Source organism: Chelonia mydas, chromosome 14, assembly GCF_015237465.2.
Source record: "Chelonia mydas isolate rCheMyd1 chromosome 14, rCheMyd1.pri.v2, whole genome shotgun sequence".
NCBI classification, from domain to species: Eukaryota; Metazoa; Chordata; order Testudines; family Cheloniidae; genus Chelonia; species Chelonia mydas.
Genome location: NC_051254.2, coordinates 3,809,765 through 3,823,735, shown reverse-complemented (window position 1 = coordinate 3,823,735; position 13,971 = coordinate 3,809,765). Strand labels below are relative to the sequence as shown.

Here is a 13,971-nt window from a genome sequence, read left to right as displayed (position 1 = left end):
TGTAATTCGCCCCCCTGCCAGCTCTGCCGGGTGGGACCAGGGGAGGCTGCCGCGCAGACGGGGCTCTGAGCAGGGGCAGGTGACCTGATGGTTAAAACGCCCGAGACTGGCTTGCTGTGCAGCCTCCACCTTGCTAGCCCAGAGGGCTGCCCCGCTGGTGAATCATGGGGCCTCTGCCCAAAGCAGGGGCCAGCGCATCGCTGTTACACGGCCCGCTGGCGATGGCACCCCTTCCCAGGCTGTGCTAGTGCCCAGCGGGCACAGGACCCCATTCGCAGAGGCGGCTGGGAGTGCGCAAGCCTGCTCAAGTGGCTGCGGTGGCTCTGATTGCAGCGATGCGGGGCTCACCCCTGAAGGACGTAGGTCCACCGTGAGGGGAGGGGGTACGTAGCCCATCCCAAGAGGCCTCAGGCCTGCGTGGGAACAGTGCTGGGAGAACCAGACCCGGAAGGGAGGAAGACAGAAAAGCCTCGGGGCGGGGGGGGAGGGGGGGTGACAAACACTCAAGGACAAGAACCCACCCGCGGTCAGTGGGGGGGCCTGTGCTCCAGCGTTCCCCGCCCACCCCCGGCTGGCTGAGTAGCTGTCAGATGAGAGGCAGCTCAGTTAATTAGAACGAGTCGCCCGGCTTTTCCCTTCGTTACTGCTGAGAACCGGTCCTGGCCCGAGGCTTTCATCCTAGCGCCGAATGAGGGGGATCCAAAGAGCCTGGGCGCTGCGGGACACCAAGCCCCGCAGCCAACCAGGCTCCTGTCATCCCTGCATTACCAGCCCCCTGCCGCTGTGGTGTTCGACCCCATGGTTGGGGCACCCCCCTGCCTGCCTCAACAGCACCGTGCCCAGCGAGGATCCCCCTTCTGCCCGCTTCCTGCCAGCCTAGGCCACCCCTCCCTTTTCAAACGCTTCCCAGCCAATTCTGCCTCTGCCCCTCTCCCGTGCTGAGTGGCGGGGAGCTAGGTCAGCCAGCCCTGGGCGCGTGGCCGGCTCTGGGTCCCTGCCTTCCACATGCCCCATGTGAACCCCCAAAACAACCACCCCTCTGCCCGAGAGGAGCTGTCCCAGCCTGCTGCGCTGGGTTCCCGCCTCAGGGCCTGATCCTGCCTGCCTCGTCTCTTTACAGTGTCGGCCCTTCAGGGCAGGGCCCGTCTCTCAGCAGGTGTCTGTGCAGCGCCTGGCAAAAGGGGCTGGGAAGCAACGCGGCCAGGGGTGGGCCCCGACCCAGACGGGGACCCACCCCTGGCCACGTTGCTTCCCAGCCCCAAGCTCCTTGGCCCCGTTGCTCCAGTTCTTCCCCCTCTCTCTGACGGACGAGACTCGCCAGCTCCACGCGGCTCGGCAGGAGCCATCTGGCAATCCCGCGCCTCACGCCAGCCTGAAATCCATCATCTTCCTTCCAGCCTTTCCCGCTCTTTAGGGCGCCTGCAGATGCCTCACTGCTGATTTATGCGGGCGGCTCGCCCCACACCAGCGTTTGCATTTGCTTTCCATAATGATTGTAAACGCTGTTTACTTTGGGTGCCTGTTGAAGGCTGCTCAGAGGAACAGATTTCTCTCGCTCCTGGGTGAATTCTACTTCTGAGTGAAGCCAGGACGATGCCAGCTTGAGATAGGAGTGGGGCAAGCTGCCCCTGCCCCAGCTCTGCCAAAACACCCCAGTCCTGACCCACAGCCCCCCCTGCTCTTCCAGTTTGGCCCTGCACCCCCCAGTTCTGTCAATGCTCCCTTCGTGCTGAACCACAGCCCCCCGGCTATCCCAGCCCTGGGCTCCCCACCCCCAGCTCTGCCAGTGACCCTCAATCCCGACCTGTAGCCTCCAGCTATCCCAGCCCTGGGCTCCTCACCCCCCAGCTCTGCAGTGACCCCCAATTCCAACCTGCAGCTATCCCAGTCTTGGAAACTTCTCACAACTCTGCCAACACCCCCGACTCATGGCCCGGTTGCAGCTAATTTCAAGCCCAGCAGTGTGTCTGAGTGGCTCAAATGATTCCTTCCAGCGTGTATTGTCTTGCGGTGAATTCTATCTACCGTCCCGCCGCCCGTTCCCCTCGCTTCATTAGGCCCCTCTGAAGTTCTTCACGCTCTCTCCCGTGTCCTGCCCCCGTCTGTGAACCTTTAGTGTGTCGAAAACGGAGCTCCAATTCCGACCCCTGTGCTGCTGGTCTCTTAGCCAGAGTCTGAGCCAGCCGAATCTACAGCACTGAGCATCTCTTAACGACAAGAGTGGAATTCACTCGGGGGAGTTACACCCGGCGAGGAATTTATCCCGAGGTCACCACTGCTCACAAAGGGCTCTGCAGCATCACCAGACACAAGATTGGAAGGTCCTTGGGGCAGGGCCTCCTTGCTGTTCTGTGTTCATATGGCACCTAGCGCAGGGGGGCGCTGGCCTCGGTCAGGTGCTACCGTCATAACCAGAATTAAGAACAATGACATCTGCCCGCCGTGGGCTGTGAAGGTCGTTTGGGCCCTGGTGGGCTCTTCAGGGCACTCCAACTCCGGGTACAAAAACTCACCCACCAACGGAGACAAGAAGGAGGGTGCGACTTACATGCCACCTGGACTTCCGTCTGCCTTTGCAAGAGGGCCCCCATCCGATTGCGGACGACGCAGCGGTAGACGCCGGCATGGGTGCGGTCCAGTGACGTGATCATGTACCTAGAGGGAGAGAGGGAGAGGTGACTAAATAGATACAGACACACAACTGATTAGGTAAGCTGGGAGGCCAACCACAATCTGTCACGTCAGCCAAGAGACTAACCGAGTTCCCACTACCTTTACGTCTCTCTGTGCAGAACCACAGCGATCCAGGCACTTAGCTATTGATGTGCCTCGCTGCCGTCACTCATCAGGTGCCCGTTACTTCTCCAAAGCCAGACCACAGACGTCCCAACCCACGAAAGAAGCTGGAGGGGTGGGGGAGGGGAGGGAAAAAGAGAAACCCCCTGCTGGCAGCCAATGGTATTACAGGAACACAGCCTGCAGGATACATTTGCATTTTTTACCCATGATGCTTTGTGGAGCATAGATCCATCAGTGGCTATTAGCCAAGATGCCCAGGGACACAAGCCCGTGCTGCAGAGGTGACCCTAAATCTCTGACTGGGAGAGGCTGGGACTGGGCAATAAGGGGATGGATCAGTCAATAAATTGCCCTGTTCTGTTCTTTGCTTCAGAAGCACCTGGCACTGGGCACTGTCAGAAGACAGAAAATTGGGTGAGATCAGTGGTTCCCAACTCGTGAACACCTTTCACGAAAATACCATATCTCGCAAACCCCCTCCTGAAAATGAATATTGCCAGGGATTTTCTCCCTTACCTGAGCATAAATTATAAAAGCAGTGATCTTGGAAATAATTTGGTTTTTTTTTTTTGACACGCTTGTTACACACTATTATTACATTATTATTGATCGTTACATTATTAATTTTATTACATTATGAAAACGGCAACACTCTTCCAAGATCTCACTTTTGTAGCTCATATCACTTTGATTAAGCCTCCTACATGTTTCATCCAGGAGTACCAGACGTGAACCAGCACAAAGGTATTTAAGAAGCCAACCCAGATAAAGAGTTCCTCCCACAAGCATTCGGGTCTTGAGCAGTCCAGGCAAACAATGCACGACTACAACAAAGCTTAAACTTGTTCAGCCAGGAAGTAATGGTCCCGGGGCTTGAGCTGCCGGGCCCTAGCGCCTGGGGACCCTAGGGACGGCTCTGTCTGCCATTACAGAATTTTTTTTCCCGAGACCCCCCTGATACATTTTGCAAACCCCAGTTTGGGAACCACTGGGCTAGATGGACCCTTGGTCTGACCCAACATAGGCACCATCTTTATGAGTTGCTGACCCCTGCTCTGCCCCCAAGGGCACCCTGCCCTCACTCCTCCCTCTTCCCCCCAGCGCCTCCTGCACGCTGCTGAACAGCTGATCTGTGGCCGGCGGGAAGTGCTGGGAGGGAGCATTCACTATTTTTCCCTGTGGGTGCTCCGGCCCCGGAGCACCCAAGGAGTCGGTGCCTATGTGACCCAATATGGCCGTTCTTATGGGCTTCGCAGCCACGTGGCTGCCCTTGCTCTAACACATACCCTAACGCATGCCTTTCAAAAGCAACCACGCCAAGTGTGGGATGGGAGAAACCTCTTGCTGCGGTGAAATCGGCACCCGGGTGCAGGATTCGGCACTCCTCACAGTACAGGACACAACGCAGACAAGCGTCGCGTACGTATTTCTGCCAGGAAACACGAGCAGTGTTCGCCAGCTGCCCCACGGCCCGTGTCGGCCCGTGGCGGGGATAGGAGACGATTCACATGATGGAGAGGCAGCAGGCTGTCAAAGGTAGAGACGTCTGGAGGGGCTGTCCCAGAACTCCTGACCTTTGCTTGCAGCCTCTGAGCTTCACAGAGGCCAAACGAATTCCCGACAAAGCGCTGCTCTGAGTCACTGGCACCCGGCTGCACAGCTGACCCCCAGCAAGGACCCAGAGACCTTCAGGTCTATTCTGGGCCTTGGGGAACAAGCATCCTTGGCCCTGCTGCCCCACGAGGGAAGGGGAGCGAGCTCAGGGCTCCTTCCCCCACATTCTGGACTGCAGCCTTTAATGCATGTGCTTTTCCCTTTCGCTGCTGTGCCGTTAATGGCCACACCATCCCCACACCTACCACTCAGCACGGCGGGGGAGTCTGGTGCTTGTGTGGGCCCCTTGCCTGGGAGCCCCCCGCCCAGGTCTGGGGCCAATGCTGGGAGCTGGTGCCGCGGGTCAATGCATCACACTTGACCTCCAGGCATCAGATTAAAGCGAAGCAAAGTCCCAGGGGCTGTCTCTGAAAACAACCCTGTTCTGCCCCCTTTCTGAGGGGGCCCCAGGTAAGGAAGTGGCTGTAAAGGGTTGAGCCGTGCCTTTCGCTAGGCGCTCTTCAGAGTCTTTCTTGGCTGACTTTATTATACTTTTACACTCGACTGGCCAGAGTTTATGCTCCTTTCTCTTTCCCTCACCAGGATTCGACTTCCTACTTTTAAAGGAGGATTTTTTGCCTCTAGCCACCTCTTTTACTCTGCTGCTGAGCCCTGGAGACATTTTTTGGCCCCTTGACTGTTCCTTTTTTATTTGGGGTCCATATTTGATTCGAGCCTCTACTATGGTGTTTTGAAAGAGTCTCCATGCAGCTTGCAGGCATTTCACTCTGGTGACTGCTCCTGTTGATTGCCGTCTAATTAGCTTCCTCGTTTCCGTGTCGTTCCCTGTTTGGAAGTGAAATGCTACAGCGGTGGGTCTCTTTGGCATTTCCCCCCTACAAGGCTGTTAAATTTAGCACATTCTGGTCACTATTATCAAGCAGTTCAGCTGCATTCACCTCTTGGACAAGACCCGGTGTGACACTTAGCACTAAAAGAAGAACTGCGTCCCGCCCTGTGGGTTCCAGGACTAGCTGCTCCAAGGAACAGAATTTTTATCTCTGCATCCCGCTCTTTGACTCGATGCGTCTTTCACATACAGTGCCAATCCCCCAGCAGCACGACCTACTCTGCCTTTCCTGTCCCTTTTGTACCCTGGTATTACTGCGTCCCATGGATTATCCTCGTTCCCCCAAGTTTCCACAAGGCCTCATTTCCTGCCAGGCACCCTACCTCATCTGTCTTAGTATTTCCACTCTAGCATTTCGACATGCTGTCTGCAGCCAAAGATTCCTGTATGAATGTAGCTCCAGCCCCTCGGCTAAGGCAGCCAGGAGAAACAACCCCCCAGTGGCCCAAGATCCAAGCCAAACACCGCAGGAACCCCAGAAGAGCCAAATTCTGCTTGGCCAGTGGTGTTCTCCCTTTCCTGCCCACGTCCGGGGCTAGACGGAGGTTACAGGACCCCATGGTCAATGCTAGCTTTGCAGTCAGAGCATTGCTCTGAGCACAGCAAGCCCATTGCAGCTCAAAGAGAAGCAAGTCATGAGTCAGCATGGCCTTTCCTGGGGCCCGGTCCAGCTCCCCAGCATGACACAAAGGGAACCCAGGAGCTTCCCCTGGGGATGGGGAACATGGAGCAGCCTGGCTTCCCAGCTCCAGCTCTCGACGGGAGACAAGCTCTGCCAGCCTGGGGCAACAGGCAACTTCTCCAGCTCGAGCAGGGACGCTGCCAGGCATCGCTCAGACAAACTAGCTCTAGTCCCTGAAGCCCCACTGTTTGCCTGCTCCTCGGCCGAGCCGCTGTGCCGCCCCCTCTCGAAAGGCCCTCATGGCTCACTCCAGCCCACCCAGTTTGTGCCAGCGTGACTCCAGTGCCTGGAGAGACAGGATGCAGCCTCAGCCGCTCCCAGGAGAGGGCCCAGTGAGGCTGCCTGGGGAGCAGGGCTGGCCCGCCCGGCAAGGTCACCCAGCCCGGCGTGGTTCTGATTAGTCTGGATCGAGCTGCACGCCAAGCCTCTTATCATCACCGCCACCTGCGGCTGCTGCGCTTATCTCTCCCTCGCTAGCCTCAGAAGATTATTAGGAGATAAGGAAAATAAACGTACATTGGCTCGTTTCGGCGCCCTTGGGCACCAGCGCTTACCTCCTCCGTCCTAGCCAGGCCCCACTCACCCCAGCTTGAAATGGGGCGCCAATTCCCTGTGTATTTAACACTCATCCCCCCGTATTGAATCATGTGGGGATTACAGGGGCCCCGACCACAATCAGGGCCGCATGGCGCACAGTCCCTGCCCCAAAGCGTTCACAGCCTAGACCAGGCAGGAGGGGGACAGGGATGCACAGAAAGGGGGAGCGATTTGCCCAAGTCATGCAGCGGGGTGCGGACCTAGGAACAGAACCCAGCTCAGCAGTGTCCCAGGCTAGCAGCCTGCCTACTAGACAACACTGCCCCTTAGCTTCAGCCTCCCGAGCTTGCAGGGTAAAGGAGCACCTCACTGCTGGAAGGCATGAGTGGCAGCCAGGGCATTAACCTCGGGGCCTCCTCTGGACTATTTTTCTTCAGAACAGAGAGAAACCGGAGACGGAGAGGAGTAAATAAATAAGGGAACCCAAGCCTCCCCCGTGAAATCCAATCACGTGCCGCAGACTGCTTTGATTCGGCTGCGTTTTGTCTTTCGATACACAGTTTAAATTAAACTTTAATAACGAGGGACTAACGGATAGTCACTGCCTGACAGACTAAAACCCCCTGCCCAGCCGCTGAGGGCGTCAGCACTGCCAGTGCCCCCTATCGACGCCCCCACCCGGTCAGCTGGCACCCAGACAAGAGCCCGAGTTGAGCATCTCGCCCCCTGCGCGGCCGCACATGGAATTGAATCTGCCCCACGCGGCGGCTGCAGAACGGGAGCCGGGAGCCTTTGATGCAGCAAAGGGGAGGAGGGTGATAAAGGTTTAGCTTCAAGACCCCACAGAGATCCGGGGGGAGCAGCAGCCGCAGCGCTCTGCCGTGCCAGGGCTCCGATGCCAAGAGGGGGGCGGCTAAGGGAGTCGAGGAAGTGGCTGTTTCACCCCAAGGAACCTCTCAGGGGGCCTGAGATAACCTAGATGTGCCCTGAGCCACCCCTGGGTGCATCAGTGAGTTGATAGCTGGGACAGATAGTCATATCGTGGGGACATGCTGTGCAAAGCTTCCCCCACCCGCTCCATCTTTGATGATGCCCCTCGATCACAAGTGGCAAAATACCTCCCGCCCCCTGTTCCACTCCTGGGCTTCAGACCTACCCAGCTCTGCCAGGGCACCTCAATCCCGACCCGCAGCCCCCGGCTATGCCAGCTCTGGCTCCCCACACACCCAGCTCTGCCAGGGCACCGCAATCCCGACCCGCAGCCCCCGGCTATGCCAGCTCTCGGCTCCAGACACACCCAGCTCTGCCAGGGCACCGCAATCCCGACCCGCAGCCCCCGGCTATTGCAGCTCTCGGCTCCAGACACACCCAGCTCTGCCAGGGCACCGCAATCCCGACCTGCAGCCCCCGGCTATGCCAGCTCTGGGCTCCTCACACACCCAGCTCTGCCAGGGCACCGCAATCCCGACCCGCAGCCCCCGGCTATGCCAGCTCTCGGCTCCCCACACACCCAGCTCTGCCAGGGCACCGCAATCCCGACCCGCAGCCCCCGGCTACGCCAGCTCTCGGCTCCAGACACACCCAGCTCTGCCAGGGCACCGCAATCCCGACCCGCGGCCCCTGGCTATGCCAGCTCTGGGCTCCAGACACACCCAGCTCTGCCAGGGCACCGCAATCCCGACCCGCAGCCCCCGGCTATGCCAGCTCTGGGCTCCCCACACACCCAGCTCTGCCAGGGCACCGCAATCCCGACCCGCAGCCCCCGGCTATGCCAGCTCTGGCTCCAGACACACCCAGCTCTGCCAGGGCACCGCAATCCCGACCCGCAGCCCCCGGCTATGCCAGCTCTCGGCTCCAGACACACCCAGCTCTGCCAGGGCACCTCGTTCCTACCCTGCAGCGCCCCCTGATATTCCATTTGTGCACTGCACCCTCTTCACGCACATATCTCTGCCAACGCTCCTCCTCATCCCCAGCACGAAGCCCACCCCTGAAACGCAGTCGGCTCTGCTGATGCCCCTGAATCCCAGCCCTGGGCACCACATGGACTGTGCTATAGGACACAGGAGGCCTTCTGCTCAGGGGCACGCTCACTGCTGAGACCTAGCAAACTCATGTCACTCACCACCACAGCCTAGATGACCCCTCGATCTCTCCATAATGACTGACAAGCCTAGAGGACCCCAGGGCTGCCATGGGCTATGAGTGCTGGGCCGTCTTCCTGTCCGCGCTGCTTGACTGCCCTGGCCTTGGGAGCTAGCAGGGGATTTGCAGAGACAAGACAAGCACTGTCCAAGTGTGTCTGAGAGAAGGATCCTTGTGTATTTCAATCCCCTGCCGGCTCACAAGAACAGAGCAGAGAGGCAGACTGGAGCCAGGGACAGGCGCATGCCGGCCTGGTGTGCATGACTGCAAGCAGGCCCTGTGTCCTGAGAGCTGCTCAGCAGAGATACAAGAGCTAATCGGCATGGCTTGCCAGGCCTCTTCTCAAAAACAGGGCACCGCTGTTCCGAGAGCAGCCGTGCGAGCCACCAGCGTGTGCAAGCCACCACCGTGCTGAAATTCCACCGAGTCCCCGACCAGCCCCTAGGTGGCAGCGTAGGACCCCCGTTGGGCCACGAAACCGTTTCCTAGGGGCTCAGCTCTGGCTCTCCAGCGCAATGGACAGGCCAGGGGCCACCAGCGTCCTGCCAGCTCTCCCCCTGCCCCGCTTTCCACCGGCGGCCAAGCATGCCCGGAGTTCCAAGCCCCAGCTTGGCTGGCCTCGTTAGCCCGAGCGGCCGCGACTCCCTGGTAACCGTCACTGTCACCGGCTCTTCGGGCACTTTGGGCCAGGCCCCTGCATTCCTGCAGCACCTCCCTTTCCGCAGCACACAGCTGTCCCCCCACACCCCCAGATGATCACAGCGCTCCCGGCTGGGCCAATCCCAGCATGCCTCCGGTGGCAGCCGCCCAATGCAGCCACCTCTGGGGTGGAGGGTGTTAACCCACTGGCACACATCGCGCTGCACAGGAGCGAGCTGAGCCTCAGGACTTGTCAGCCCAGCCCCCGGCTGACAGGTTATGAGCTCAGCTGGGTGGCGGTAGGACCGGGCTGGCTGAGTGATTGCTCCTGCCCCTGCCCCGTTCCTCTCCCAATCGCTCCTGACCCCTTGCTCCCGACTCCTGCTCCAGCCATTAGGCCTGCCTTGCCCACGCCTTGCTCAGGACGCCACCGTTCTCCCGCCTAGGTGGGGCTGTGGGTGAGGGTCATCGGGGGGGTGCATCCCCCTCCCAGCCCTGGATCTCCTGCTGTGCTGAGCGGGGGGCAGATGGCTCACTAAGGGGGAGCTGCTGATCCCGCCCCCCTGCCTCGGCCTTGTCTCTGCCTCACGTTTTGTCATGGCTCAGTTTTGTTGTGGTTTGGAGAGACACGGTGAGCGAGCGGCATCCAGGAGAGAAGCAGGCAAGCCCAAGTCTCCCCAGCCCCGACCCCCGCTGTCTGGGCCAGTGGCCAGCAGTCCCTTGGGCACTGTGTAACTGCCCCCATCCTCCGCTTCCCCCCAACAAGGGCCAGCTGTCATTGGCCACTGCTGGAAACGTCTGACCGAGCTGCCCCCGGCAGGGAGCTGGCGGAATAGGGCTGGGGGGCAGGACGAGCCCCAGGGGGGCAAACGCCCTCACCCCCGGCAGGTGTTTGCAGTGTGACGGTGCCCAGCAGTCCCCCAGAAGGCCTGTGTGCCCCACTGGGGTCCAGAGCCAGGGCTGGGCTCTGAGCGTTGCCGGGGCCAGGGCACGAGAGAAGAGCTGGGTGGAGCCTCTCCTGCCTGACGCCAGCCTCGGGGAGATCAGAACTGGGCCCCACCAGTGAGGGCTTCCCTGCTTCCCCGCCCGAGCGCCCGGCTTCAGAGCAAAGCTTCCTGGGGCGGGCACAGCGGGGCTGGCAGTGGCGTTCAAAAGACAAAGAGGTGCCAGTATAAAAGAACCTATGGCCTGTGCCTGACCCTGCAGGGAGCACGCCCGGTGCCCTGTGGGAGAGAGTCCTTCAGTGTCACGCCCGATATCGACCAAGATCCTGACTGGCTTTCAGTGAGAGATTTCAATTCCGCCGAGCTGTCAGGAGCCGATGCGGACACCAGAACTAATGGGCAGACTCTCCTTGCACTGTCCTCGGTAATAAATCTCACCCGCACCCCCACCGCCGGCGTAGACACACACACGTGCTCAAACACACACACAGACATGGAGCCACGGACAAGCACACACATGTATGTGCATACACCGGGGCCCAGAAACACACCCGCCAAGGCCTAGCACACCTCAGAGCAGACCCAGGCGTGTTTCCTTACACAGGTGCACGCACACGCACACCCATACACACGTATACACATGCACACAGACGCAGCTATGTGCTCGTACCCCCTCCCTATGCTCACTTGCCTGGAGCTCTGTGGACCTGGACCCCATGCACCTCTCACTCCATCCCCATGGGAAACAATGGGAGGCCGAGGCCCGGCAGGGCTGCCGCACAGGCCAGCAGCGCCGGGGGGAGAAATGCACCCCAGGGACCCGTGCGTGTGGCTTGGCAGACCCAGTGCTGTCCCTCTGCTGAGTCACACGCAGGCAGCGGGGCCAGACAAGCGTGGGGCTGGCGGGGGGAGGGCGAAAGGGGCAGGGTGCTGCGGCTGGCCCAGGTCTGCAGAGGACGCTATGTGCTGGTGGAAATTAAACAGTGTGCCCAGGGATTTGCAGCCACCCCAGACCAATGACACACCCTGCTGGCCCACCCGCAGCCTGGTGCTGAGACGACCACATGCATGAGCTGGGCACAGAGGGAGCTGGCAAGACTGGTGTGTTGCAGGGGCAATGATACACAAGGGCAGGGGGGCAGCCAGGCAACCCCAGGGGTGTCAGCCGCCCCCACGTGCACTCCTCATCTGGGGACCGCAGCGAGTTCCCATGGGACCAGCGTCCTGCTCAGAGATGCAGAAGGGCTGGCGACCCTCTGGGCTTCTCTCTGCCCTACGTCTGGCTGGCACTGGCATCATGTCTACTTCAAACTGAGCTCCCGCCGGGCTCCAATCTGCGAGTGCTGCGTCCGTCTGGAATTGAACAACCAGTCAGAAATGGCCCACGCCCCCACCCGTGAGCAAGGCTCATTGGGGCGGAGCATACGCTCCACCCGCACCTCACCGCAGCCGGACTGCGAACCCCCTGGGCACAGCGTACGGAAGAGACAGCGAGCGCGTGATACTGCACTCGCACGCCGACTTGCAGAGAGCAAAGGGCGAGAAAGCTCGCGGGGACTCGGCAGCTGCATTCCCGGCTCCGACACTGTCTCACTGTGTGACCTGGGGCCATGTCCCCGTGCCGTGCCTCAGTTTCCCATCTGTAAAAGGGGGATGAGAATATGCCCTGTTGCCTTAAGCAGACTGTGCAGGGCTCAGAGCTTGCAAAGTGCTCGGTAAATAAACAGGAAGGGCTGAGTACCACACGTGCTTCCTGAATTGCCTTGCATTTATTTGCTGGCTCACCCAGAGGATCAGATCACGTTTGGCTTGTGGGTAACCCTCACTTGTCTGATCCCCAGCAGCGCCCATTACATGATACCTGGCCTTGCATCATGCCTGGTGCACATGCAGCCTGCTCACAGAAGTGCCCTCTGTGCAGGCACAAGCATGTGCCTGCATGTGCACTGCACACAGCCATGTCTGTAAATGCACAGACAGACACAAAACTCTTACGATGCTTCACCCCACCGAGTCTGTGCTGTGTGCTGGGTGTGTCAAATTGGTCCGCCAACCCCCGGGAGCCAGGGCTAGAGACTCATTTGAATTCAACCTCCCCACTCACACCCCTGCTGGCCTTTTCTATCAAACGAGCAGCGTGTCAGTGTCTCGGCCTGCCAGGCTCTTTGCCTGGATTCACCGGCACTGTGGAGTGCATCAAACACCTCGGAGCCGTCTCCTTGGGCCTGCCAGGGAGAATGAAGAGATCCTGCGCTAGGTCCGTGACGCGAGACACCCCTGCAGGCCCAATTAATGGGCCTCTTCTCCTTGCCACCAGAGGCAAAGGGGCCATTAAGGAGCCGGCTTGTTTTGCACACCTGAATGGATGGAAATCGCCCAGAGAAAGGAAACAAATTACTCAGCACAGCTTGGCCTGCAGTTATTAACCAAATCAGAGGAGAGACTTTGTTCTCCACTGCTGGCCTTCCGTAAAGGCTTTTATCTACTTTGGCTTTAATTTTGTTTCCTTTCTGATCTCCCTTGGCATTCAGAGGATCGTTACTGAATGCAGGTGCTCGCCTGACAAAGGGCCGGGGCTGCCTTCGTGGGGATGGGAATTAATTGGTGATCACAATGCAGTGGTGGGCAGCTCTGCAATTATTAAGCAGGAAGTTTTGTTTATGGTATAAACCCTCAGGAGCGTTTGGCACTGAAACCAGCCCTGTCGTGGCACGGCCTGTCCTCCGTCACAGCCTGGTTTGTTGCTGCCATGCTGCTCATGAGCACCGGGCTGGGGCAAACCGGTTTGTTATTGTAGGGTCACTCACAAGGGTGTGGAGAAACACGCTGGTTTCTCCTTGTACAGTCACTCACAAGGGTGGGGATATACACACTGGTTTGTTATTGTAGGGTCACTCACAAGGGTGGGGAGAAACACGCTGGTTTCTTATTGTACGGTCACTCACAAGGGTGGGGATATACACACTGGTTTGTTATTGTAGGGTCACTCACAAGGGTGGGGAGAAACACGCTGGTTTCTTATTGTACGGTCACTCACAAGGGTGGGGATATACACACTGGTTTGTTATTGTACGGTCACTCACAAGGGTGGGGATATACACACTGGTTTGTTATTGTAGGGTCACTCACAGGGTGGGGACAAGCACTGGTTTGTTATTGGAGGGTCGCTCACAGGGGCTGGGACACACGATGGTTTGTTATTGGAAGGTTGCCCATACGTGCCGGGCTGCTGGCATTGATTTTCCGGGCTTTTCAGTGATAGAGAACGTTGTTCCTGAGGGGAATCCATGCCTACAGAGATGAATGGTCCGGGCTGTGCAAACGGGACCGATGACCGAGAGTTAGAAGGAAAAGCCAAGCCAGACTTCCGGGCCCAGGGTTCAGGAAGGGAGCTCAGCCCAGGGAGGGAGAGCTTATGCTGGTGGCTTCGTGGCTTTTCTGAAGCACCAAGCCAGAGCCCCTGAGAGCTGCAGTGATACTGTGACGTGGCGATGGCCAAGTGATAGCGTGACACTGAACCCTCCCCGTCTATCTATCCAATGTGATCTAGCTCTGTGTAAACCCGGCGCCACTTGACACCCTGATGGAGAACGGCTTAATTAAGTCCCCTCACGTGTCCATCACAGACAGCTAATAGGCCTGAAAGCTCAGTGGCTTTCCAAGCCCCCGGAGCTGTCACCGCACTGCTACTCCCGGGGTTCAATAATGCTGTTTTAAATCCC

At 58.9% G+C, this 13,971-nt stretch overlaps 1 protein-coding gene across 1 annotated transcript in view; it reads right to left on the bottom strand.

The window, feature by feature from the left end:
• The window catches only part of SDK2 (sidekick cell adhesion molecule 2), a 180,786-nt gene that overhangs the window by 53,084 nt on the left and 113,731 nt on the right, over nucleotides 1-13,971 (bottom strand). Inside the window, exon 4 of the mRNA XM_037914340.2 lies at nucleotides 2,549-2,655. Coding sequence (XP_037770268.1) covers nucleotides 2,549-2,655 — 107 coding nt within the window. The remainder of the gene's footprint in view (nucleotides 1-2,548; nucleotides 2,656-13,971) is intronic.